This window comes from Xiphophorus hellerii, chromosome 23 (genome assembly GCF_003331165.1).
Source record: "Xiphophorus hellerii strain 12219 chromosome 23, Xiphophorus_hellerii-4.1, whole genome shotgun sequence".
Lineage (NCBI taxonomy): Eukaryota > Metazoa > Chordata > Actinopteri > Cyprinodontiformes > Poeciliidae > Xiphophorus > Xiphophorus hellerii.
Window position 1 is genome coordinate 18,524,805 of NC_045694.1, and position 27,318 is coordinate 18,552,122.

A 27,318-nucleotide genomic window follows, 5' to 3' on the forward strand; every position below is an offset into this window, starting at 1 on the left:
ATCTTTAATTAGACTTTGGTGATATAGTGAATCAGCCAAGGTCTGGTTTTTCTCATGCCGGCGATTGTGAGAATAACAAATATTAGACATTGTTTACTTCTTTGTCTATTTACTCATCTAATGTATAATTGCCACCACAGTGTGCTGTTAGGTCAGCAAGAACTTCAAATTTTACCTAAAGACAGAGTCACAAAAACAGTTCATCGTTCTCCATAAACTTGAAAGAAACATTTATTCTATATGTGGGATTTAGATTACTTTGAAATTTGATTACCACTAACTGTGTTAACATCCCAACAAAAGCTGGTTGTTAAATCTGCGAATGGGAAAATTTTGGTTTTCTCTCAGCAGTTAGGAGTCATATTTGATCATGTTTGAAAACCCATGACTGACCTTTGATGAGAGCAGAGGCTCCACAGAAATCCTTGTGATTTGTTACATGGAAAAACAAGTTAACCAGCAGCTTGTTACATGAATTCAAAATAACTTACACCACAAAATTTGGAGAGACTGTCCTGTAAATTAAATTTCAATCAAAAACCAGGCACAGAAAACGAAAATAATAATTATAATGGTGCACAGAAAATAAAAAAACAATTTTACCATTTGCATGTTCATCATCATGATCATGTCTCTAAGCCACACAAAAAGCCACAAAAAACACAAAGTTATAGGAATAACTTTGTACTGTTAGTACAAAGTTATATAAATCACTTTGCATTTCTATAAATACAATGTGATAAATCTTTTTATAACAGCACCGATTCCTGAAAATTGGATTTTTTTCTCTCCCCGTTTGTAACCACAATGTATTTTTAGTTCTGAGTCCACAAATGAAAACCTTTTTTCTCCAGTATTTTATGATCATACTCTTAATTTTTTTTTTCTATAATACACAACGATATTTTATTAGGATTTCATGTGTAATAAAGTGTGTCAGCATATGTTTGTTGTCAGTTATCTAGAGTCAATTTTTTGTAGAGCAACATTTCTCTGTAATTACATCTGCAAATCTGTTGAACTATATCTCTATAAGCTTTATACTTCTATTTTCCTCATTCTTCATTGCAAAAAAATCAGGTTCAGTCAGACTGGATAGCAACTAGAGCTGCTAACACCCGTTTTCATGTCTTTCAAGATGCCTATATGTAGTCCTATGATATGCTAAGTCTCTTTAAAAACAACAGTTTTACACATCCAGAGACTTCATTAAGACACATTCTTCACTGTTCGCTGTACAGTGGTGCAGTTGGTAGCGTTGTTGCCTTGCAGCAAGAAGGTCCTGGGTTCAATTCCCGGTCCAGGGGCTTTCTGCACTGAGTTTTAATGTTCTCCCTACACAGGTGTTCTCTCCCACAGTCCAGAAACATGACTGTTAAGTTAATTGGTCACTCTAAATTCTCCTTGAGTATGTGTGCATGGTTGTTTGTCCTGTTTCTCTCTGTGTTTCCCTGCGATGGACTGGTGACCTGTCCAGGGTGTGCCCTGCCTCTCGTCCGAAATTTCTCTCTGGAAACAGGCACCAGCAGCCCTCCTGTCCCCACTAGGGTGTAAAAAAATGAATGGCCGGACATTCTTGTCTGCAAAATGGCTTAAACTCAGTCAGATTGGATAGAAAGTTTCTGTAAACTTTCTATGTAAGCTATTTTAAACTCTTGCAATGAATTTGCAATTAGGTTTAGGTATGGACTTTGACAGAGCCATTCTAATACATAAATATGTCTTGGAGCGCTGTATTTTTACAATCTTTTGCATCCTCTAAAAGGTTTTTTTCAATTATTACCCATTGAATAGATTTCACACAAGTGACAATTTACTAATTAGGTGTCCTCTTCAGACATTATTGCCCTGGATTTTATTTAGTTTCATCATAGTAAGATGGGCTGAATGCACATGCACCCCACTCTTTTCATCTGTTAGTTTGTGAACATTGTTTCAGTTATGTACTACTTTGTGTTGGTCCATCACACAAACCTTGTGTGTACAATGCGGTTTGCTAACTTTAGCATGACACTTTAGATCTCAGTGAAAAATGAAATGAGGCTTACAGGAGTATTAAAGGGCTAAAAATGTGTGTTTGAAGAGGAATGGGTGACTCATGTGCCATGTATTGAGTCACATTAAATTCTTCTTATAGATCTCTGCTATGTAGTCGTGATGTGCATGCACACATTGGTCTCCCAGGCAGAGCAGCCATGTGCAGAGCTCTCACATGCACGTCAGCAAATCAACATTTCGAGCATTCCACGCTGTACACATGAACATCAGGTGTTTTTGAAGCTTGTCCGCTTTTATTTAGACAAAGGTTATCAAGTTAAGAATCAATATGTTTGCCAAAAAACAACAATATATATATTTTTTTCTTTTTTTTGTTTGTCCTCTTCTTTTCTGTCTCTTCCTTAACTTTCCCTCTCTTTCCCTGCCTCTGTTTCCTTCCCTCCATCATTACAGTCAGTCAGTGCTGGAGCTGAGGAAATGGACGGTGTGCCTATTTTTAGAAGCAGGGAAGGAGGGCAAACCAAAAGTAAGCTATGGAGAGAGGGGGAGTAAAGAGAGAGGAGGAGGGATGTGTGGAGGAGATAAATCTCCATTCAGCCTCTGCCTCTGCTCAGAGACAGCTGATGCTTCAGAGCAGCACTACTGGATTCAAGCACAGGAGCTGAAACAAGGAAAAACTGACTGATTCAGATTTCAACTGCAGCGAAAAGAAAGGATTAAAGGGACACCAACAGCTGCCGTCTGTTACCAGGTGAGTGTGACATGCACGAGTTGTAAAGGCAATATGTTCTGTTTCAGCCTTGAACTCCGAGCGTGGAGCCATTTTTAGCCATTGTGTATCAAAGGAGGGACTTAAATTTAGCCCTGGTTACACCTTGGAAGAAACTGGGAGAGGCTGGCGTTTTGTGGTTTGAGGCGTTACTCTATTTTTGGTCATGAAGGTTAAGACAAAAATATGTTGCGAGCCTCATTTGAGGTTGAAAGCAAAACGCAGCCTGACATGATCTGTGACTTGACATGACTGAGATGGGGATTTAAAATAGTCATCTGTTTATCCAGCAAGATCGGTTGTGTTTTGGGGATGCAGTTCCAGAATAAGCAAGGGGATGATGCCCAAAACAGGAGAGAGAGGCAGAAAGAGAGGGAGAGAGAGACTTGTTTGTTTGGCTTGATTGATGCAGTCAGTGGATAGCTGTTTTGAAACGCAGTCTCTGGACTGCTATGGATCATGTGAGCAACTTTCAGATTATGTCACTGGAAAAACACATTAGTCTAATGAGGGGAAAGGAGGAGAGTTAAAAATCAAACAAAAAGAGACTTCTCCAAAACATGTATGTTAATTCAGATTTATTCTGCTAATTTACAGAACTCCATTTCACATAGTTTATGTGAAAGGGAACTGAATATTTGTTCTTTCATAAAAACCCATAGATGAGATTCAATTCAAAATTCTCTATCCTTTTTATTGGTGTCCAAGTTGGTTAGTCAGACCAGGTATGAAGGAAACACCACCAAAGATGTGGCAGTAATCTAACGCATACCCTGTGGTCATGTCCAAAGATTATGGCATTTTGGAAATGGTCCATTAAAGCATTATGCAGGTTACAAGGCTAGATTACAATTTTTTACTTGGTCTTAACTCTAATCAGGGTTATACAACGCTTGCTTGTGGCACAACATCTGACTTCTAAACTCCAAAATCTGACATGTGTATATGTGTTGACCAAGAAAATTGGACAACATTAAAATTGTGCAAAGTCTAAACTAGACTGCCTAAACCTTTACTGGCTTATTTTATGCTGCATAGGTTCTTCTAAAGACAGGTTGGGAATTATATTTAAAAAGCTGTTTTTTCAGTATTTTCAGAGTTGTCATTGATACAACCTGTAATAGAGATAAGCATGAACATAAAGACCAGTTAAACTGAATTTCATTAATTTACCCTGACTATAGTCTTTGAGACACAGTTTGGGCTTCAAATTGAAATTCATTTTCTCAAAATAAGGAAACAATAGTGAAAATAACTGTTTGCCTCATTTCAGTCTTGTGAACCAAATGGCTGTATTGATTGTCAAACACACTCCCTGCACGCATCCCTAAGGTTGTTTTAAATGTAAAAACATTTTCTCCTTCCTGCTTCTAGATATGCGGCCAAGGTCAAGACTGCTGAGCAAGAGGAGAGTTATGCTGCCCACAATCAGAGAGGGCATGGAGGAGATGGTGAAAGACCTAAATGAAGCTAACACATTTCATTTTGCTGACAACACCCAAGGTGTCTCATCAGAGGACTACTTTCTCTCCATCTGTCACCTGGCCCGCCCCACCTTTCCTGCCAGAGATGTTTTCCCCCAAAGTCAGGAGACGGTGCAGCAGAGACTCATTGCGACTGCTTTGTCTCCGCTGGAGTTTAGTCTCAACGAGGAGGAAAATGGCAGTGGTTCACTGCAGGCGGAAGAGAAAAAACTGAACGCCGAGCTTATGTGCTGCAACTCTGACCCATTGGAGTATCTCTATGGAAATCAGAATAACCTTATAGCCCTTCCAGGAAGGGTGAGGAAAGCATTTGTTAAGGGAAGGTTGGCAGGTCAACATGGAGAATTACTGGAGGGCCCAGCTCGAAGCAGAGCAAACAGCATCCCCCACACTTCAAGCCCAGATTTACCATTCCAGCGCAAGAGCAGCTGCCCTGAAATCCTCTCTGACATCAACACCTCAACTGCAAGTAGTTGCCCAACACACAGCTTACCCAGGTCAGAGGTCAGGAGAGTCGGACCAGTGGACAAAGGAGAAAAAGGAACAAGATTCAATCCAGCCACCCAACAATCCTTAATCTCCCAGTGGATCTCAGATTGTCGGTCAGCATGGAGAGAGGCACGTCTTCGGGCCTGCATGCTGCCTGCTATTGCTGAAGTGTAGCGAGTGCAGGGACAGTGACTGGAAAATTCCTGAAAAATAAACACAGAATATTTTTCAAGCCAGAGCATGAGACATTCAGGGCAGAGCTGGTCCCAGGTCGTAACAGGAGCCGAGGTAAAATGCAAAACCAGTTTTCAACCATAAAGTGGGAACCAACAAACCCAGTTAACAGTACTCTCAGTGATGTTTTCACATTCACAAGCTACAGGATAAAACCTACACTGACATGATGAAGCATATTCCCAGCTTTGAGACAAACAGTGGACATGAATAAATCATGAGTAGTTAATCATGAATTTGTTTAAATAAATGGTTCTACAATTTATTTTGCAATTTATTGATTTTTCAGCTATTCTTTATTGAAACTGAAGCCCCCACGTGAGCAAGAGACCCAAAGCAGCTTATGCCTCAGACAGGCTTTGATTCTGACATATGTAGAAATACATGTTTGAAAACATACAGAGGAAAAGAAATGTTGTCAATGTTTCATACTCTTAGTGTTTGCTGTTGATCTTGTAAATACACGAACATGGACCAAGCTTGTTTTATATATTGTGTGTAATGACTTGTAAAGCAAAACAAATAAACCTGTCTTTTAATATGCAGTCTGTGATATTCCTCTCTGTTACATCTTTGCATGGTCTTGTCGGTGGAAACCCCTCAATAACAAGCCTTTCGGCTGAGCCTGGTGCCAAGCGGTAGAGTTTCTATGGTAACTGACGTGGGATCCTGTACTGGTAAACATCAGTGTGGAGGAAGACAGGCTGAACACAAATGACACCAGTGAACCCACACATGCAAGATGCAGGCTGTTGCTCTGCTGCTCCTGCATGGCAAGAGAAGACAAACATGTAAAACGAGGGCAACCATATTGAGCCTACTCATTATGGTTCCTCTTGTCAACGAGTCATAGTTAACCTACACATAACTAGAAAGATTTGTATTTCCTGCGAAATGCATTGTGAATGCCGTAAGCTGAATATTTTTAGTGAAATTGCAGAAGCAATTGAAGTCAGAAGACTTGGAGAAATGTAAGAAATAGGCAGAAGAAGCCGAAAGCAAAAGCCCGCAGAATGCAAATAGAAGAGTGAAAACATTCAGCTATGCAAAAATTTCACCCAAAGACTATAAGACATTTGTGCAAAACACTATTTACAAATAGTGTAAAGTCAGATGTAAAGTCATAAAAGTTTATAAGCTAAAATGAGCTAAAAAGCTAAAGCTTGCTAAAATATTATTGATAGCCTCTAGGTTAGGACTAGAATCAAGTATCATCCTCTATGCAGAGTGAAAAAAAAAACTCTAAAAGTTGCAGTTAAAGCTAAAACTAGATAAAATAATAATGATAACATTGAAGCTAGCACTATGTTGACCTACTCCTGTTAGGTCAACAATGTGGGGAAAAAAACAGGAATGTATAAATCAGAAACATTAAAAAAGTAAAACAGTCTGCAATATCCTTTCAAAGCAAAACTTTCTGCTTATCATATGTTGAAGAATATAAAGAGTAAGAAAATGATTTTAGCTCATCTAGTGCAGAGTGGCTTACATGCTGAAATTAGCTAAAGCTAATTAGCTTAGCCTCAGCTGTGTAGGTCGCTACCATATTTCATAACAATAAATTCTTCCATCTAGTGTGATAACAATTAAGATGCAATAAGTGTGATAAGATGTTAGCTAAAAAACTAGTGTAAACTGAAATGCTGTCAATAGCATGCTATCACTAGCATATTAATGTCATATTAATGTTAATGCCAACATGCACATTAATATTACTGTTGGCATTATTAGTGTGAATGCCTGCAGCATTCACACTAATAACATTATGAGATAGGTCTGACAATGACTGTAGAGTGATCTGCAATATCTGAATCTAGGATAGGTTTCACATTTTATCAGCAAACAGAAAGTAATTTTATTTTGAGCCACAAGAGGGCGGAAATGTACTATTTGTTGATGGTGGATAAAACAGAAAATACCTGTATAGCATACTATATAAATATATAGTATATAAGTATTTTCTGTTTTATCATCCATCAAGGTGCTTAACAGAATACTGAAGAAGTGAGGACCTCTTGTTAATGTTTCACAATTCACGACATATCGACATATTTCAACTGCATTTACATTTATGTGTACTTTATCATATAGTAACCTCCGTAATGGACTGGCAACCTGTCCAGTGTATATGTCATTTCTCACCGAATAAATGCTGGAAATAGCCACCACTTCCTGCCGTCACCCTGCAAGGCAAAGGCGGATGTAGGTAATATACGGATGTATGGTAACGTATTGATTATTGTTTATGGGATTTATTCACTACATTACCTCCATTGTATCCCAAAAATCAAATGAATGTTACTTTGCCAATTTGGTCACCTATTCTAGCAGTTGAATTCAAATATTGCAAAACCAAAGAGTGATGAAACTACTATTCTGCTCTAGAAAAAATACCATATGGTCTGATTAGACTTATTTTAAGTTAGCTGTAAAATAAAACAGTTAATTATAAAGTTAAATTATGTTGAAAAAATGGTATTACAAGCCAGTCCACTGCTGCCGTCCTGGCTTTAAAAATTCCCAATTACAACATTAAACCACTTTGTGATATTCAGCTAACATAATCATAGAAACAGAATTTTCATATGATTAGTGGTCATTTACAGCTCAAACAAAGGGAATAATCTCATTCAGATAATAGGCAGGAAAATAATAGATAATACATTGAGATTTCTTAATTAAGCCAATACTGCTCTTGATGTCACTTGACATGCTGTGAAATCTCATTTATCACACAAAGTGCCTTGCCAGCACGTTGGCTATGGGTTTGTCTGGTTGAAGCTGTGAGCCACATGTCTGTGAAAGTGATGGTGTGAAGAAAGCTGGTGCTTTTACTGACAGATCGTTTTACAAATAATGCAACCTGGAAGTATATATATATATATATATATACAGTACAGACTAAAAGTTTGGACACACCTGCGTGTCCAAACTTTTGGTCTGTACTTAACACAGACCAAAGGTTTGGACACACTTTCTCATTGAATTCAATGAGAAAGTGTGTCCAAACCTTTGGTCTGTACTGTATATATACCATGACTCAGTTGATACAGTTGGGCTAATGTGAATCAATAAACAGGTGGGAACATGATAAGCAAGGAACAATGAGCTGATCTAAATTATATGGGCAGAACTTAAAAAGACAAAAGTATGTAACAGCCTGAGGAATAATAAAACTCTTACATAGATTAACATTTTTACAGTTGTCTGTCTTTTAATATTTTTTAACTTCTATGGTCTCCTTATTACAAATCACAATTGGAATGGATTAATATTAATTTTCTTTGACACGTATCAGATTTTTTTAAAGAAGGGTTTGGAATCTTTACATTCATTCTACGAAATTCATTATTTTCAGAGAACATGTATGAGCAGAAAGGTGTGAAGCTTTGTTGGAAATGTGTATGTTCTAGTGAAGCCCTGTTCTGTCACACAGGAAGGAGATCATGGGGTCTTGTGCAGTGTTGCTTTTCACACTTACTTCAGGAGGTTTTTTCTTAAAAACCGCAAAGCCCGTCAAACCTGAATCTCATGTGAAGGATGCTTTTGAGAATAATGTTGGTCTCCTCTGCTATAATTTTTTTGAAGGGGATTTTTAGGTGAAAAGCACATTTTGCAATGACTCTAACTTCAGTCCCTTCCTTCATTCTAACTGATGCAGCAATGTTTAGTTATAAGAATGTCAGAAACACAACTTCCCTTAGAAAAACTTATTTCTGTGTCAGGAACACCAGTACATCAAATATAAATTAAAACAAATAAGCATAAGACACAACATTTTGACCACAACAGAACGAGCACAAAGTGTGGCTTACAAAGTCAAAAATGTAAACGGATGAACGGAGGCAAAGACGACACAGGAAGTTTTGAATAATTTTGTGGTAGCTCTGAGCCACCGTCAAGAGCCACACGAAGGAGCATTTCTTCAAATATCAAGTGAAACTGGTTTTTAGCCTTTTGAACTTCTGTCTTTGCACAATAGCTTAGAGTAACAAGTTATTGCTGTGTAACTGGAACAAAATATGCTACTTGAATCTGTCTGTCACTATTTATCTGTATCATAAAGATTTAAAATCTTAAAACTCTGAGTCATTAAAAAATGGACTAAAATAAGTACAGTAAATCTTTCAAGAGCAATTTAATTTGCATTGCAGTTGCTTAATTCAAGGCAAAAAATGTAAAGCCTAAGAAATAAAACATTCACCAAGGCCACACTTATTAGTGGTGCTTCATATGATTTTTATCAAATAAATGTAAGCAAAGAGTTGTTAAAACATAAATTGCATGTTTATGTTGATCGGAGTTTCTAGAAACTTTTATTTTCTATGTTCCTGGTGAATATGTATGACAAAGACGAGCATTTCACTTACGACAGTGAACCCCTGGTATCCACAGGGGTGAGAGACCACAGCTGCCTGTCAATAGCTGAAATCCTTGATACCTGAAGCACCCTCTAAAAAATTACAATTTTAATTTTTCAATCTATCAAAATATACCTTAATGTACATAAATACACACAATTGACATGGTCTAGACACCACCATAAACACTAACATTTAAGGTCTTTCCTATCTCCCCTATTGGGGGTAAATCTAATCAGCTGCCAAGAAAAATTATTGCCACTTCTGGATTGCTTGCTTTGCAAATCCCCACCAATAGTAATGGAAAGTAGCATTGTGGCTAGGTATTTCAATTTGATCTGGTTTGAGACAAAGGACAAATATGCTGAAAAGCAACAGGGTTTTCAGCTGTTACGAACAGTTGTACTGTTACGAACAGTTGAACATGTATGATCAGTTGAACATGTATGATCATGTGGGCCTATTTTTCTTTCATATCAGTTCCCTGAGTTACAGGCGACCTATGCTTCCTTGAACAAGTTAGGATAGGTCTTTGGACTATACAAAACATGTCCATTACATTTTTTTGCAAAAAGTCATTCTGAGCATTTAATTATGGACAAAAAAGCTGCAGTGTACTTTTTAGTGGACTGTTTGTAGAAGCCCTACAGACCAGAATGGAAGTACCAAAATGTGCAGAAAGTGAATTTTGCCTAATAGGTCTCCTTTAAATCATGTAGAAAACCTATGAGGTGAGCTGAAGGGGAGGGAGTAAAGGCCTCTCTCTCTCAATGTTCCCGTCATGTGAAATCCCATAGGAGAAGACCAAGCACTCATTTAAAGGGGATTGTGCAAAGTGTTGAGAACAGTAATCTTAAATGAGTCTCACTGATTATTGTTTCTAAAGTAATTACAGTATATCCCTTTTTTAGCTTGTTAAATAAGTGTACACACAAACTAAAGGCTAAGTTTTTGAGATTGTAGGCATTATATTCTTCAGTTTATGTATAAAATGCAACAAGAGATATAACTTCATTGCCCATGTTTCAATTTAGTTGCATTTCAGTGGTCTAGTTTCTGTTTATTTTTCAGGCTTTTCCCTCAAAAAGGTTGTTTATAGAAAAATGAGAAGTGTAACTGAACTGGACGGCTCACGAAAAGTCTGCAGAGGAAGAAGCATTGCCGACGTATTTTTTTCCTCTCGGCTCATTGCTACATGGGGCTTCTGGTGGAAATGTGGTCTGACTCACAAGGACACAAACCAATAAAGACACGTGTGGTGGGCAATCCCCAGTACATCCACTAGATTTAGCTTGTCACCAAAAGGGAAAAAGACAATGGAAAAGGAAAGTTTGCATTAGCCACTCAGGCCCTTTCACTCTAAATGGAAGATATAACATCCTCCACACATCATGTCTAAATATTCAATAAGCGTTTTTTTACTGATATGTACAGTCCAAACCCACAAATGCAAAAACTATAACGTATTACCAAAAGATTAAAAAAAAACAAAAAAACATTTAAACTTTCCGGGTGCTGTCAATCCGTCAGAACAAAAATCTAAATAGGAGTGGCAAAACATAGAAATGACCATTAAATAATATATAGTCATTATGAGAAAGTATTAAAATTACTCAGTCAGCACCTGCATTTTTTTAAAACTGAGGATAGTTTCAGATCACACTTTCTGGCCACAGGATCATCAGAGTTGTAGAGCGTGAGCTCTATGCTGCAATACACAAAACTCCCTTTCACTTCTTTTAAATGTCAGGCAAGACCATTGTTGCAGAAATGCCAGATTTAAATATTTGTTTTGCTCAAATTTACACTTGATATTATAATATATACCCCTCTAAATATGCAAATAAATATTTTTAAGGTTTGTCGTTGTACATAAAGAGTATATTTTTTAAAAATATGATGCTGCAATCATACTTAAGTGTCATTTTAAAGTGGCATGTAAGACATTTTTAACTTATTTACAGATGAAACCTTTAGTCACATATGTGGTTTAGAGTTGACCAAGTTTAGGGATATTTCAGGTCTGAAAAAAAGAGCACAGAATTTTCAAAATTTCAAAAATTCACAGTCAGACAACATTCACAGTAACCAACTGAATTTAGATGATGTTAAATAAATAAATAGAGACCATGTCTGTGTGAATGTGGTGCAAATGCAAACCTACCAAGACATGGCTAGATCTGAGAGATCAGCCAAGAAGAATGTTTACAAGAAACAGTCAAATAGCAGATGGTAACCCTGGAGGAGCTGCTGAAACTGTAACATGTTGGTTGCAGCTTCACGTCGTGGGTTGCTTTTATTAAGCAGGAACAGTTGTAGTTGGTCAGAGTTGACATGAAAAAGGATGGAGCAAAATACAGGGAAAAGAACAGCAAAAAATCATTTGGAGTTTACAAAAGACTCAAAATCTGCTGAGGAATGTTCACCAAAAGACTTTCTGGTGTGCAAAGTGTAGGTCATGAATCTGTGTGTGTGCGTGCGTGCGTGCCTCCAGCCATATTGGATTCTGAGGTTGGGGTTGGTGAGAAATCTGTGACTGTCCAAGTAATAATTGTGACATTGTTGGGGTTTCCTGCGGGAAGCTTAGAAATTCTTGTTTCAGATGGCAAACCAAGAATAGTTTTCATAATTATGATGGGTTTTTTGCTTGAACTCCACCATTAGACCTTAACCAATTGATATTTGACTATTGTGCAAGAATGAAGCCTCTCTTATCCACTCTTATCTATGGGAAGAGTGGCATATTTTTTGTTAGAATAATTATGTTTTGTTATCATTCTTATATAAGTAGGTACCAGTTTGTTTTTCATTTAAAAGGTTAGTATTCACACCCCAGAGAGGAGGAATTTGTTAAACCGTGTGAAAGACAAAACTTGCTTTTCCCTAAACCTTGAAGGTACAGCTGCTTCTTATCTTGGGATACTCCTTAAACTGCTTGTGAGTAGAATGAAGTTCTTCCTTGTTTCAGAATAGCCACCCCTTGATTTATTACCTCCACATTCCATTCCTGACTCCCTTCTTTCTCCTTTCTTAATAAAAAGACAGGCTCTGCTACAGGGAGTCAGAACGCATGGTAAACACCTTGGAGAAGTGGTTTGCTATGCTTTCTCCTTCTGCAGAAGCTGCATTTGTATTGACTTTTTGAATCATGAAACATTATTGAATCATACAAAAAAGTCTACCCTCAGACAGCCTCTTATGACATCATGTAAGGCATGAGCAACTAGTCAGATTTGTTTTGTGTATATCCTTATTGTTTTTTTTTTATTGATTATCTTAATTGCACCCAAAATAAAATTAGAAGGATTTATACAAGTATGTATTTTTTTGTTTGTAAAATCCTACATCAGAAATTCATCATTATCCAGCTATGTTTTTAATGGAAAAAAAAATCAAAAACATAAAGGCCTAACACCTACTGTAACACGGCCGCCTTTGTCAACACAGAACACCATGTATTTGTTAATTGCTTGGAATTAAAGGAGTCCTATTCATTTCCATATTGTTATTTTGTTTTTGTGTCATTTTTTTAATTTCAACTTTTAGTAAAAAGTTGCTAAACTTGGTTTGGTTACCTCTTTTTTTTTTGTTACACTGAAACTTTGTGGTTGTAAAGCCTGTGCTACAGTATATGACAGTGCAGTTAGAAATAGAGAAGGAAACAGAGTCTGGGATCCTATTTGACTTTTGAGACTTGGAAAAAGTGAAAGAAGACCTAAAACTGAAACACAAGTGTAAAGCTATGTTCTAAAATCAACCATTTTTCTGATAATGCATGCGGTGTGAAAATAAATCAAAAATCTGTGTCTGATAAGAGGGAAAATATCAAACAACTGTGGAGGAAATTGAAATAATACTCTATCAGATAAGAGACCACATTCTCACATATAAAAGTAAATGTCAAGATAAAATCCCACACATTTGCAGTGGAAAGAATTAAAAAGCCTGCTTTGGTTTTTCTTTTTTTTTTTCCGGGGCCACTGGCATTTTATTCAGCGTTGCATTTGCTAGAGGTGTTAACCACTGCTGCTTGCTGTATAGACATGAAAAAACTTTGCAAAGATCACAGCCCACACTTTAGTCTGCCAATTATCCACACATGTCTGAACTACAGTTTTTTCACAAGGAATGGAGTCATCATCTCACCTTTTAAGAATGATGAATTTGACTTTATTTTCATGATTGTACAGCAAGAAATGTAAGGACTTGAAAATATATCTTGTTTGACTGATTAATAAAGTTCTTAGTTAATAAACAAAAAACTAATCAAGAAGAGATAAATGTTAATTTCTAGTTATAGGTTTTCTAATTGAATGTAATTCAATCCTGTGTCTTTATATCATACATAATTAAATGTAATATCTAATATATTTGCTATTTAGCTGTTAATTCAGTCTTTACCAACTTATGTTTTTCTCAGTTCTATAATCATGCATTTGGTTAATTTAGTTTTTATTCACCTAATACTGTCCAATTTCAAACGCAAAATTGAAAGCAGGGGGGAATAAGATGAGCGGAAGTTTGTTTTTTTTTTCCTGTGGGTTTTAGGGTTTCACTTTCCAGTCTGAAAAAATTCCCTTTTGTCACAGGAGAGATGAGGTAAGCATCTCAAGACTGTATTAAAGAGGGCTTCCACTGCCTCTATCCTTCACAGCTCTTAAGTCAACAAACCTGCTGCTTTCTCATCTTGACCACCGGCTCTATCTCAACTAAGAAACCAAAGATGTCTGGCATCATGAAGGTGTTTCTGCTCCTGGCTGTTGCAGTCTGCATCTCTAAAGCTCAGCGTAAGTTTCTACTTGTGATTAGCATTTTGAAATTCAAAAACTGTAAGAATTTGTCAAATTGGAGTAATAACTTTATTTTTGTCTGTTTTTAGTGAATGAACCAGGACAGAGCTGTCTTTGTCAGCGTGTCAGAAACGGCGTCTTCTCAAAGGCTGACATAAGGGACATCCAGATTTACCCTGCTTCTATCTTCTGTGACAAAGTAGAGATTGTGTAAGTTACATCTTTTAAGTTAAAATTCTCTTTGCAAATAGACAATTTGCAAAGATTTACAATTTGCAATTTTATTTATATATATATAAATATATAATAACATCACATAAACACCTTACAATAATGAGAAAAGGTGTCACTTAAACAATTCTTTAACGTAGATCACTATTTTTGATTCACAATCTATGCACGTATGTTAATTAGATGTTGAATGTTTGTTCATCTGTTCAATTTTATGCTAATCTCTCTATTTCTATTCCTACAGTGTCACCAGTGCAAACGGTCGCTACTGTCTGAACCCTGAACTTCAAATTGTGAAAAAGATGCTTACCAGAGTCTTGTGAGTATTACATAAATCTGGGTGCCTTTTTCCATACACCCACCATTCTCTTACTTCAGTTTCAGAGTGAATTGCACCCTGTGTTAAACAAAATCCTGTTTGCTTTGTTGTCATCTTTAGAAGGAGAAAGGCCGCCTCCACTTCCAAGCCCACCAGTCTCAGCAACAGCTCAGTCAGCAGCAGAACCACAGCTCAGATCTGATTCTTCACGTTGAACAAGAACCTCCCCTCACCTCCAGCAACAAATGCACCTTCGACAAAGACTGCTGAAGCCTAAGCATATTAAACTATATAGATTTGTTTTTATTTATGCAAACGTGTGTGTGTACGTAGCACAACAATGCTGAATGTCATGTTTTTATGCGCCACTGTTCTGAAGTAAGTCATTTTTATTATAATTATTTTATTTTTATTATTGTCTTTCATGGCTATTTTTCTAATAAAAAAAGAAAACAAACCAAATAAGTTACTGATTCTTGAATTTTTCTGAAACCTGAAACACGTTGGATCCTGCAACAACAGCTCCCCCAGTGTGGTATAAGGCTGCAAATACAAGATAGTTGAACTGTGTTACGTCACTTTCCATGTCAGGTGCTTTCAGGCCTGCTCAGAATATCTTTCATTGAATGTTAGGAGTTGCTTTCCAGGATAACCTCAATGAACGGCTGACACCAGAGCTGCATGTGGACATTTAGGGGGTCAATGACCAACCAATGCAACATGTTCCTGCGAGGGGTGGCACTGCTTCATTCACTCCCATTTGCTGCTGACCTTCACACCCACACACAAACATATAATTAATCTTAACACTGGCATCAGGATTAAATACTAACCATTACATTTCATATTAATTGCAACATGGTACTCACTATCACTTAGTTTGAAACTAAGTTTTAACCTTCAAATGTCTTTTGAGGGTTACAAATAAACTAGCTCAATGTTTGTGAATAACCATGGATTCACAACTCTTATCAATACAAATCTGAAAAGTGTAGAATAAATCTGCTGAGTCTTTGCTGGGTAAGCTTATTAGTCATAGCCTACTGATTCCTGCAGCTCCTCCAGAGTCAGCCATGAGGCTCTTGGCTGCTTCTTTTGTAATGCTGTGTTCGATTTGTCTTAGAAATTTGCCTCCAAAATTGGAGTTTAGCTGGGAATTGGTCTTCATTGTGCTGTTCTTTGATATTCTCTCACAAATCTCAGATTTTCACAGTATGGCTGCATTAACACCGAGATTAAAGTAATTCACAATAAAAAATCAGATTACTTCTGAAGGGAACTTTGGATTTTATTTATGGAGTATTAAAATGGGCTCCACCCACTATAATATTTTCGAATTTTTCCAGCAAAAAAAAAGAAAACAATGGCTTTCTTTTCTTTTCAGATCAATGTGTTTTGTTGTTGTGTCTCAATAGATCAAAATAAAATACATATCTAATATGACAAATAATGAAAAGATTCAAGAGCAAGGAGTACTTTCTTAAACTCACTAGCTCTACTTTATTCACTCATTACTTGTGTGAGCTAAACTCTGATAGTAGGACGGCCTAGTTATTTATCTCAGGTTAATGACACTTGTCCTCCAGTTGCATAAAACAATAAGAACTGTAAACCACGGCAGCGTCGTTTCACTCTCCTCTGCCCTTTGTTCCCGCGCCGATTCTCCCGTGCGGGGCTTCAAGTTTCAGACGGTCATTTCTGCCACCGAAAACTATACAGAGGGAGAGAGAGAGAGATGGTAGGCTCCATCCACTGCTGCCGCGTGTTTAGTCTCTGTTTGCTGTTCGACCAAAAGTCATGGACGAACTAACCGGTGAACAAACATGCAGCGTTCATTCCTGCCATCTGCTGCTGCTGCGGGATCGTGGGGACATTGGCACAGAAATCAGCGCCTTTGAGTTATTTTAACAAACTGACAGAAGGGTGAGTGTTATAACATGCATCGTACACATGTAAACCTATGAAAAGTACAGGACCTAGCACAGACACACACATAAAAATGAGGATTGAATCTGCTGAGAAGATTTTGAATGCAAAAGTTAAAAGGGATCCTGGTCATTTGAACTCCGGCTTTTGCAGAATAACAAGCTATTACTGTAGCACGTTTACGATAGCTTACATGTATTTTTATTTTTGCAAGTCACTGTAAGTGGCTTCCTTTATTTATGACGTGAACAAGTCAGCTGTCTGGGCAGCAGCAGAATAATAAAACAGGCTACCACTGATAGCAAATCAGATTAACTCTAAAGAACTCTGCAGGTTGCGAAGGATGTTTTGTCTTATCTGAGAAAGAAATGGATTTTAGTCTAAATCCAAGGGTCTTGTAGTCAGTTCATCTTAGAGTAGATCAGAATTCATGCCAAAGATATTTTATTCATAGTTCATATTCATAATTTATAAATTTTTTTATGCATGCAATGGCTGCTACTCTGCTCATGGAATAAGTCATTAAATGTGCCATTATACATTACAGTTCTGAGTGTTTATTATTTAACTAACTAAAATTAGCTTGCATAGTTAAAACTGGAGATCTTACATGACAGACTGGGATTTTCCTGAAGATTAAAGTGTGCTTTTACTGTTAGATGGGTAAAAAGAATGTGTCCATATAGACAACAGTCTGCTTGAGTAAAACATCCACTTTTTCTAGGCAGAAAAACTGAGGGAGGCTGATACAAGAGAGTGTCTCTGACTGAAATTCATATTAATGACAGTGCTGTACGGTAACCAGACTCTGCAGTTCTATTTAAAGCAGGTTCCAACAAGACAAGCTTTGCTCTGTGTTCATTCAAGAGAGAATTACTTATTCCTTACTATCAATAATTATTTGTCCTTTTCTAACTCTCTGTCTAAAAGAGAGGCTGCGACACAATGAGAGCGGGGAATCAACTTTTTTAAAGACTTCATTTGCAACAATACAACTAATTATATTTTTTGAAAACAGTGTTACTGTTGCAACTGCAGTTCAGCCTGTTGTCTGAATGAACACAGAGGTATTTAAATTCCTCAACCACCTCCACTTCTACTCTCATGATGTAAATATTGTTACTGTTGTTTAGAGTCACGTAGTGATAAGAGACAACAAAAAGTTTGTCAGATATGTATGAATAAAATACAATAAATAATGAAATGTCTTATTGCAGTAAACCAAATAAGTGCACATAAAGATAATAGGAATTAATTTTAAAAAATCACATTTCACAATGGCAAAATTTCTATATAGAATAAACCCATGTTATTACACATTCTTAATTTTTATTTACACATTCCAGCTCAAACATTATGTTGTTATGTTAGAGATAATAATGTTTTTGCAGCCAACATTAAAACCCACAAAAAACTCAAATAAATGTTCCAAACTTTCACCAATAGTGTAACAAAGAATGCAATCAACAGCATCCAAATTATATTCACTTAACATATTCTAAATAGTTTTTCTGTCATTTTTAGGTGACATGCCATGCAGGTAAATCTTGTCAAATTCCTGACAATAGCTCCTATAACTGCCACAGTTTGTTTTAAAGCCTTGCCGTCCTGAGAGTTTCCACATGTTTTATGAGCTTTAGTTGGTTTGGAAAATCCAATAATCTGTGATTCAGCAGCATACGAAATTGTTAAGTGTGTAATCCCCAGTATTTCAGTCATAAAACAAAAACAAGTCTGTTAGTGTCAACGCCCAGTCTATTCAAAATTTGTCAAGATTGGGAAAGTCCTGAGGTGTGGGCCCAGATTTAGAGTTTGAACTAGAGCTAATCAAATGTTACTCAGTTTGCTTAAAGAAGAGAAATAGCTTCTGACTTATTTTGTAATACATATGCCACTTGAGATTATTGCACCCACATCAGTACGCCACAGCAAAATCACCCAGAACTGATTGCTGCACAACCATTCAACACAGTGTGACGTTGTGTGTTTGCAGGTGTGTCACACTGAACAGAGAGAGCCAGCCTTCTGTCTTTTGTGGTAATACCCCTTGTTCTGGTGTCAAAATGGCCACAGGCCAAGGAGACATCCCAGGTATTTAGAAACAACACATTAACTTTAATAAAGACTTGAATCTGTATCTATTTATGCTGAACTTTGGCTTGTTTGTTGCCATTTTTCAGCACTTGAGTCTGGCATGTCTGGCCTCTGTGTTGCCTTATCATCTCCCTCTGGAATACCTCGCCACAACATCAGCTACGATGAGCACATGGATATCCCCATGCATCACCCTCCTGCAGACGTGACAGTAAACCTCTGGAAAGACCCTGTCATTCCTCGGCACAGGTTCTGGAACAAAGAGGTGCTCCTTGTTTGTTTACACTTTTAAGCCCAGATAGTTTTTAGCTGGGTACTTAATGTTCTTTGCTTGAACTTCATGCCAAACTGGTCATGCATATTTGAAGGCTCTTGCTCACTTTGTGTTCTAGAAAGAAATTAGTTTCTAATTTCTTCCTTAAACCTGTGATATTAGGTAAGTGAGAATGGTGACAAGATAACAACGTGTGAAGCATCATTACCACCCAAGTCCCCAGGGCCTGTTGTAAAGGCCAAAGCCACCACACTGATGAGTTCCCTTATGTCAAGTAAGTCAACTGAAGGCATTTAAAAATTATTTGTGTTTCTGTTTCCAAATACATACTGTCCTTTGAATATCACCGAAATTTCTAATCCATCTTAAGAGTATCTGTGAAGCAATAGAAGAGAATATGTAACTATCTGACTCTTTCTCCTGTATTTCCATTTGCAATCAGGAAAGTCCCAAGAAAACCTTCAGAAGTTTGAGCACCAGGCAGGACTGACTGAGGCTGTTTATTCCCCCCACAAGGGCCTCACTGCAGAGGAGACCCAGTTCCACAGAGTAGCTGATGGCAAACTGCCAGTAAGTTTGAACAAATGTGGGCAGCAGTATTTATCCCTAAGCACCACAACAATCTGAAAAAGCAAAAATAATTCAATACAGTAGCGTTGTTGCAGATAGTTGTATGGAAAGAGTGTCAAAACTTCTGTAAAATAAGGCATTGCATTTCCTTACTTTACTGCAAGTCCAAGCCTGAATCATTAATTCTTCAAACATATGCATAACTCTTGAGCTTTTGATATTTTTTCAAATTACAACACACTTTAATGTTTGTCATTCAGATTTTACCTAATAGAACAACACAAATTAGAATAGGTCAGAGTGGTCAAGTCCAGTCCACAAGGGCTATTATCTTGGAAAGGATGCGTGCCTTGGCTAAAACCCCTGAATCAAATGAAGGACTCATTAGCATGGCATCTATTGAGCTGCTAATGATGCAGCTCAATAGATGACTGGCTTCTTTTCCCAGAAAGAACCCAGTCATCTGATTTAGGTGTGCTGGGGTGGGGAAGCATCCAAAGGATGAACGATTGTAGCTCTTGAGGATTGGACTTTGGACGTTAAAAGATAAGGCTATAAAGTTTTCAGTTTCTTTGAAAAATACAATTTACAAAGTCTGGTACACCTACATGTACACAACCACCATGGTAGGACATGGAGGTGTCAGCATCATCAAATGAAATTATGTTGTGTTGTGCCACATTCCCAAAGCAATTATTGTAACAGCTCTAGAGTCTTGAGACAAAATTCCCTACAAGCAGTGGCAGTTCTAGGGCATATTTACCGGGTGGTGGGTATGGGGTGTCAGTGCTTTTTCATGTGGTTGTCACAAAACAAAAACAAAACAAAAAAACAACATACTAATATTTTATTATGAGTCAAAGAGCCAATTGTGGATTCCTGAAGTTGAACGTGCAGCACCGCAATTAATTAATTGTTAATGTAAAACTCTAAGTGTCTAGGATTGTCCAAGCCTACACGGGCAGTAAAGTGTCTTAATAGGAATGGCATAGGCAAATCAAGCGTAGATTTGATTTAATTTTGTGTTGGTGTGTTATATCAATCCCCACTGAAATACAATTATATTTATTGATGTAGCATGAAAAATAATGGACCTTTTATAGTTGAATGCAGCATGGTGAGTATAAATTGTCTTATATAAGACATTTCATTTGGAAACATGTTATTTATTCAACATTCAAAAAGTGTTGATAGTCGAGTAGGTTGTAGTTGAGAACAATGGGAAATAAAATGTTTTACTAAGCTTTGATCTTTGATTTTTGGATTATTTGGGGGATCCATAAAAATTGAGTGATAACAGTTGACATTCACAGAGTGCCTGTTACTGTGTGGTTGGTTTTCTGGACAGAATTGTTCTGTTTACAGGTCTAATTTTAACTGATAGATTCCTTCTTACCAGCTGTCAAATGACTTGTTCCAGATCCACATGGTTCCTTAACTGTTGTTGCTAGAACACCTGACACAGACGGATTCTCCCTGCACGGATGCGTAGATTCTTCAAAAACATACTTTTATTGCAAAATTATATATTAAATGTTCAGCAAAAACACGATGATGTTGTTGAAAGCGAACGAAACGGTGTACAACATCTTGATAAACAAATTACGCAACGGGTTCTATGCCTTATCAGTGCTGTTGCTAGGTAACACCCTTCATATGAGGCGAGGCCTCCTCTTTCAGCGAAACGAGCCAATCATCGCGCTCCTCCCAAAACAAGGCCGTTTTCGGTGTATAACGCTGACATCGTCGTGTTTTTAAGAAATAATCCTACACCGAAACGAGCAATTATGGACAAAATGAAGAGAGCTATCGAACTGCGGCGTCAAAGAAAACTCATCATAAAAAGGTCGGGCCTGATTTAGCTTTACTTTTATTTCTAGAATTCTACATTCTTACAAAAGGAGGCCATAGCAAACTGCTATGCTACGTAGCAGTGCTAGTGCTAGAGCTAACGCGATAAAACAGACTATTGTATCCAGACGTTTCTCTGATTAATTTTGCTATGCCACAATAAATCACATGGACGAGATTGATTAATTAAAGACGAATATTTGTTGGTTAAGTAATCATAGTTTTGTAACAATAGTTAACCGTCCGTCGATTGCTGATGTGGTCGCCTACAAGCGGTTACTACGACCTGACTGGGCCAAATATTTAGAAACGCTTTTGAATCAATTACCGTTATCAAAACCCTAAAACAACGCAGACTATTCACCAATTGATAATGTTAAAAATTAAGACGTATAAGGTTAGTTTAGCTTCTGCTTCACATTTGCCCTTCAAATGTTGTTGTTTTCTGGAGATCATTTATGCTTTTATTGTTTATGTAAACTAAATGGTTTTTTTTATAGGAGAAAACGTAATGAAGGTCGAAATCGTGTTATTTTATTGGGTTAAAATAAGGGGATGTAACTGTTCTTTGCATTTCTTGTCTCTGACTTGTTTCAGCAGTGTAAGTCATATGGAAATTGAAAATGCAACCTTCCTAACACAAAGCACGTTTATTAATATACGTAACTAAAATTAGATGTCACTAAATTTAATAATATAAGCATTTATACACTACCTGGCCAGAACAGTCTCCACCTATATAAATGTCACACACTGTGGTTGTTTTGATAAGCTGCTGCAATGTCACATAAGATTTATTTCCATCCAGTTTCTTTCATTTCACTGTCATGGAAGAAATTACGTTAACAAGAGTCTGGATGAGAAGAAATAAGAAATTTATTAAAACCTTGCGAGGTGAGAACAGAAATACAGAGTCAAATGAGTCTGTCAACAGTGTGCTCTGACTAACAGTGGATCTGGCTTCCTTTTGTAGGTTCTGGTCAGAGAAGAGAGACTTTATTGGACAATAGGTGTGAATCCCTGATTGTTATGTACCAAGAGTTCTGTGGAGCCCAACACAGATGGTCTTGCCATTTGTCTATTGTAAGGAAAGGGGCAGTTATAAGGAAAGGGGGTTGTTCTTTAATGCTAAAGGGGGCAGATAAGTTCTGGGTTGGGGAATTAACACAAGATAGTCTCCAGGATCAAGGATGTCCCCTGCTTTTTTTATGGCACTGTAGAAGTCTATAGGAGAGCAGCTTGATCAATCTCATGATAAGATCATGCAGACACATGATCTCATCATCAGACACAATCTAAAGCACAAAAGAGCACATTATAAAATTTTCCATTACATTGACCTCAAGATCCTATTTTGATGATGAGGAAAGTCTTAACCCTGCATAAAGCCTCCAGTACATCCCTAAAAATCTCAATGGGGATAAGATCCTGACTCTGTGGTGGTCAATCTCTGGGTGAGAATGACTGTCATGATCCCCACTTTTTCACAATTTTACCCCGATGGATCCTGACATTTGGCATCTTGGATAAGCCGTGTATTCAGTGAAAAAAAAAAATAAAAAAAATCTACCTGGCCATTTAGTATATGCAACCATAAATATTGATATTTATGGCTGCCAGACATTAATGAATCAAATATTGAGAGGATTCCAGTTGTTTTGTAGTTTAGTGTGGTATTAACTATGGATGCATTATGATGCAAGTTGATATACAGTATATATACGTATATATATATCAAATTGTTGGAAATTATTAAGCTTGTTTAATTTATCATGCATGAATTGACTCATTTATTATTGCGACAGGCCTAAATATGAGTTGATTAAAAATCAGATAAATGCAATGTACAGTTCCTTTGAATAATCAATGATTATTCAAAGGAACTTTGAGCGCAATCTTTTTCCAATATTTTCTGTTGGATTCAAAAGAATCACCTTGATAAAGAACCTGCTTTATCTTTATGTGTTTGAATTTTTTTCAAGTGGTTTATTGTTTCTTTTTTCATGTCAGTCATATCCCCTTTAACCCCACGCCTGACACCACAACAAGTGAACTATGACGCACATTATCATTAGTTTTGACCTGAGTGCCCAGTCAAACGACCTCCGCCCTTTTGCATTGTGTACTCAGTAATGTTTGCTTTCTAAATAGGATCAGTGCTGTGCCTCCATCTAACTTGTTGACATCCTTGATTTCAACTTGTTAAAAGATGTATAACTTTCACATTTATAAGCTTGTTGAGAGACCAGCAGGTTTAATGAGTGTTGTTTTTTTTCTGTCTTTTTTTTATTTTGTTTGTTTTTTTTGCTCTCCTGAGTAGAAGTTGAGAATGCCGGGGGACTTCAAGGAGGACAGGCTTTCAACATCTGCACAATCGACCCCAAGTGGCACGCCTTCAGTCACCCCCTCTGTTACCCCTCTCTCATCACCAGCTGTTAATCGCAGGTGAGGTTTGTCTGTGAAACATTTTGCTTATTTTCACAATTATACATTACTGATTGAACCTGAATATTAAAACAGTAGAAAAAAAAACTTTGAATATTGTTGTTTGGCTGTTTTTTTTTTTTTGTTTGTTGTTTTTTTTTCAAATTACACTTCTGGTTTGTGGGGATCCAGGAACTGGTTCCAGCTGAGTCCGACCCATTACATTACTGCACCTGAGCCTAATAGACCCGACCCTAACATAGACATGGGAGGAAACGAAGGAGGAGGAGGCCTGGATAAGTGGAACATTCTTTGGAACCCGGTCTGTGGTCCACAAGTCCCCCACGGACCCAGGCTCTGAAACCAGCACAGGTGGGAGCTTTAAATGTACTGTCCTACATCGTGGATGGGAACAATGTTGCTCTAACTGTGATGCTAGCTCTTGAGATATCATGATTTAACTATGATAATGACACTACCTCCAGCTGTGAAGCCAGATTTTTCCTCATGTATCCCTCATCAGACATATTGAATGACAAATACTTCATTTGTACACAGTGAGTGATGTTATGCAAACCATCAGACTCTGGTGGTTACATGTTTTAGTTTTAGCACCTGAAACAACATAAACCAGTCAGACCGGCAGTTCCCAAAACCATGCAAAAATAAAAACCTTGTAAAAGCGCATGCACGGGGTAAAAAGCTCGCAGGGTGTAATGGACTCGTCTCTTAAGACCACGGGAGAGTTGGAAATTAGACACCACGATTTATATATTTTATCACATATTCATGTAAGAAATATTTTAATTGCTTTTCGATGTTTTTATTTATTTAAATCTAACGGTTTATATAATCATTGTTCTTAATTATACCTTCTCATAATGTCTGTTGTTGCTGACATTAAAATCTAAAGTACAACTGCTAACTGTTTACCCAATTTGCACCTGCATTTGTGGGTGCGAAAGATTTAAGTACATAGGCATAAAATAGCTTGTTTACTGTTGCTTGTGGAAGCAGGAAGGCCCTAGATGTTAACGAGTTACAAGAAATAAAGAAATTGTGAATTGTCAAGCTGAATTAAAACAGAACCTGTGTTATATGTAGTAAACACTTAATTTAAAGCAAACTAACAGGAAATTGCTTGTTTCCAGCAACAACAAATATTTAAAAATAACTCTTTAGCTCTTTCTTTTAAACTTGAATGGTCTGTTTATTAATCAAAATCTACCACATCCTTCCAGGCTTCTCCCTGCAGTCCTACTTCGGTCTGCAGAAGTCTTCTACGATGGATGGCACCAACACACAGATGAGCCAAAAAGTGGAGGAGCCTGCCAAATTCATGCCCCCCAAGATTGAAATCTCAGACACTGAGTCTAAGCGGGTTTCTCCACGGCCCCACAAACTGAAACCTCGGGATATGAATGTTTTGACACCGTCAGGCTTTTGAGGCCAGCCCAGATGTCTACTTCCCTTCTCTCTCTTCCCCCCCCTTCCTACATGGTTGCTAATTTACTTTCCTGTCCTCTTCTGCCTCCTCTACTTCCCTGCAAATTCCTTGAGAGGCTAAGAGGAATGAGGACCACCTGAGAGTGCTGGTTCATCACCCCCTATGAGACGCCACCGCAATGTTACACTTCCCATCAGACATTTTCATATGTCCATCTTTTAGGTAGTTTTCTTCCTTGGCCTACCAACTCAATGTGCAATTTAAATAATAATAAAAAAAATGGAATAAGCGATTTAATTTGTGACCTTTACGATGCTTTGTTTAATTGATGTGTCACTTTGTGGGTGCATTGGAACGAACTGACTTGGTTCCATTGTTTGCAATGGTGTGAGATTGGAAGTTAAATATAATCTCTGGTTCTTTGCAAAAATTAGTCACTTTACATTGCTTCCTTTACTAAAATGGAACTCCTTTTTTAGTTTAAAATACTCAGATGCCTGTTTTATAATTTTGTTGTTGTTGTAATGTTAAATAAGCTGATAGATTTACTGATGTTGTACTGCTTCTCTCTGTCAGCATGCAGAGTATAGCATGGTGTATGACTGATAATGTGCTTAAACATGCAGTGTGCTTGCTTTGGGCAGAAGAGTTGGGTCTTTGTTTTTTTATTATTTGAAAGAGTGTGTTATTGTGCTCTGAAATATGACTGTTGTGAATTGTTTTTATATTGTTTTAATTCCTTAATTTTCATATTGTCCTGCTTTCAAATCAATTTTATTTTAAGGTAGCTGGTAGTATTAATACTTTGGATTTATGGCACAGCAACAAACTACTGCAATGCAAAACAAGCTACACCACACATTTGCATTGAAGTGGTTCATTTCCATATATATTTTTTTTCATTGTGTGTTCAAGAACTGAGCTGGATTGATGGGAAGAAGTTGAATTTTGCCAAGTAATTGCACAAGGGAGCAAATCCCCTACTGGCGTCTGAATAATAAATCATTCAAAGCAAATAAAGATGGACTTAAGGCTTGTTCTTTTACATCATCACATGCCCAGATTAACTTATAACAGTTATGAGACTGCATGCTATCCATTGGTAAATCTTAGTAAATTAGAACATCATTTAAAAGCTTTATCAATAATTTAGTGCAAAAGGTAAAATTCTGACTTGGTAAACTGATATTTTTCAAGACCAAATATGTGACCATTACCAGCCCAGTGCTGTGCAGCATGGAGGTAAAGGAAGTCACGAGACTTGCCAACTTTGTGGAGAGTTTCAGTGATTGTGTGTTGAACAACTGTCAAACTAGGTCTTCTCCAAAATTGTATTGGTCATGACACGGCCTTTCTTAAATTAAAAATATATTATTGATCTGGGTTGGACTAGCGACGTGTCCAGGGTGTACCCCGCCTCTCCCCCACTGACCGCTGGAGATACCCACCAGGACCTTTCACAATCTCATCCGCTTACTTACTAATGTTGAATAATCCAACATTATAATGTTGGATAATGGATGGATGGATTTTTTTATTGATCTTATGTAAAATTGAAATGTAAACCATAGAAACAAAATTTAAAGTTTACAGTAGCTGTAAGTCAGTTATCAAATTTAGTCGAAATAAATGACTGGAATGATCATTTAGTGCAGTTTGTGATATTTTGATTTGAATTATTGGGAAATATGTTTCAGTGATGACTTATTCTAAAGGATATTTTGTCTCAGTATAAATTAAATGAAAGCAAAATCAGTAGTATTTGTCTGTTAGTACCAATACCAACAGAGATGTAAAGCACTTTGAACTGCTGTGTTGCTGAAATGCCCTATGCAAATAAACTTGATTGTTAAAATATTTTTTACAAACTTCTATAAATATAGACTAGTAACCTTGGAAGTATTCCTTACACATTACTGTTCTTTTTGCATTTGTCATAGTAAGCTGTGCAACGAAATGTTTTTCTAACTTTGTCAATATAGAAACTACAAAGACAAAATCCTGACAAAAATGTACGGAAAGCTTTTTTTCGTGTGACGAGATTCTGACTAAATTCA

At 37.1% G+C, this 27,318-nt stretch overlaps 3 protein-coding genes across 3 annotated transcripts; all 3 read left to right on the top strand.

Moving 5' to 3' along the window:
* Positions 1–2,496: 2,496 nt before the first annotated feature.
* LOC116714929 (uncharacterized) lies at positions 2,497–5,519 on the top strand. The gene is made up of 2 exons (XM_032555750.1): positions 2,497–2,749; positions 4,142–5,519. Exon 2 carries the CDS (start codon positions 4,144–4,146, stop codon positions 4,912–4,914), a length of 771 nt encoding a protein of 256 aa, XP_032411641.1. The 5' UTR covers positions 2,497–2,749; positions 4,142–4,143; the 3' UTR covers positions 4,915–5,519.
* An 8,447-nt stretch (positions 5,520–13,966) lies between these two features.
* On the top strand, positions 13,967–15,137 carry LOC116714436 (C-X-C motif chemokine 10). The gene is made up of 4 exons (XM_032555023.1): positions 13,967–14,122; positions 14,215–14,335; positions 14,601–14,675; positions 14,796–15,137. Exons 1-4 carry the CDS (start codon positions 14,059–14,061, stop codon positions 14,875–14,877), a joined length of 342 nt encoding a protein of 113 aa, XP_032410914.1. The 5' UTR covers positions 13,967–14,058; the 3' UTR covers positions 14,878–15,137.
* A 1,153-nt stretch (positions 15,138–16,290) lies between these two features.
* Positions 16,291–26,292, top strand: LOC116714435 (putative monooxygenase p33MONOX). The gene is given in 9 exon segments (XM_032555022.1): positions 16,291–16,598; positions 18,595–18,692; positions 18,782–18,960; positions 19,132–19,243; positions 19,412–19,539; positions 23,711–23,835; positions 24,007–24,121; positions 24,123–24,186; positions 25,056–26,292. Coding segments are annotated over 8 exon segments (957 nt in total). The 5' UTR covers positions 16,291–16,598; positions 18,595–18,664; the 3' UTR covers positions 25,262–26,292.
* Positions 26,293–27,318: the final 1,026 nt, after the last annotated feature.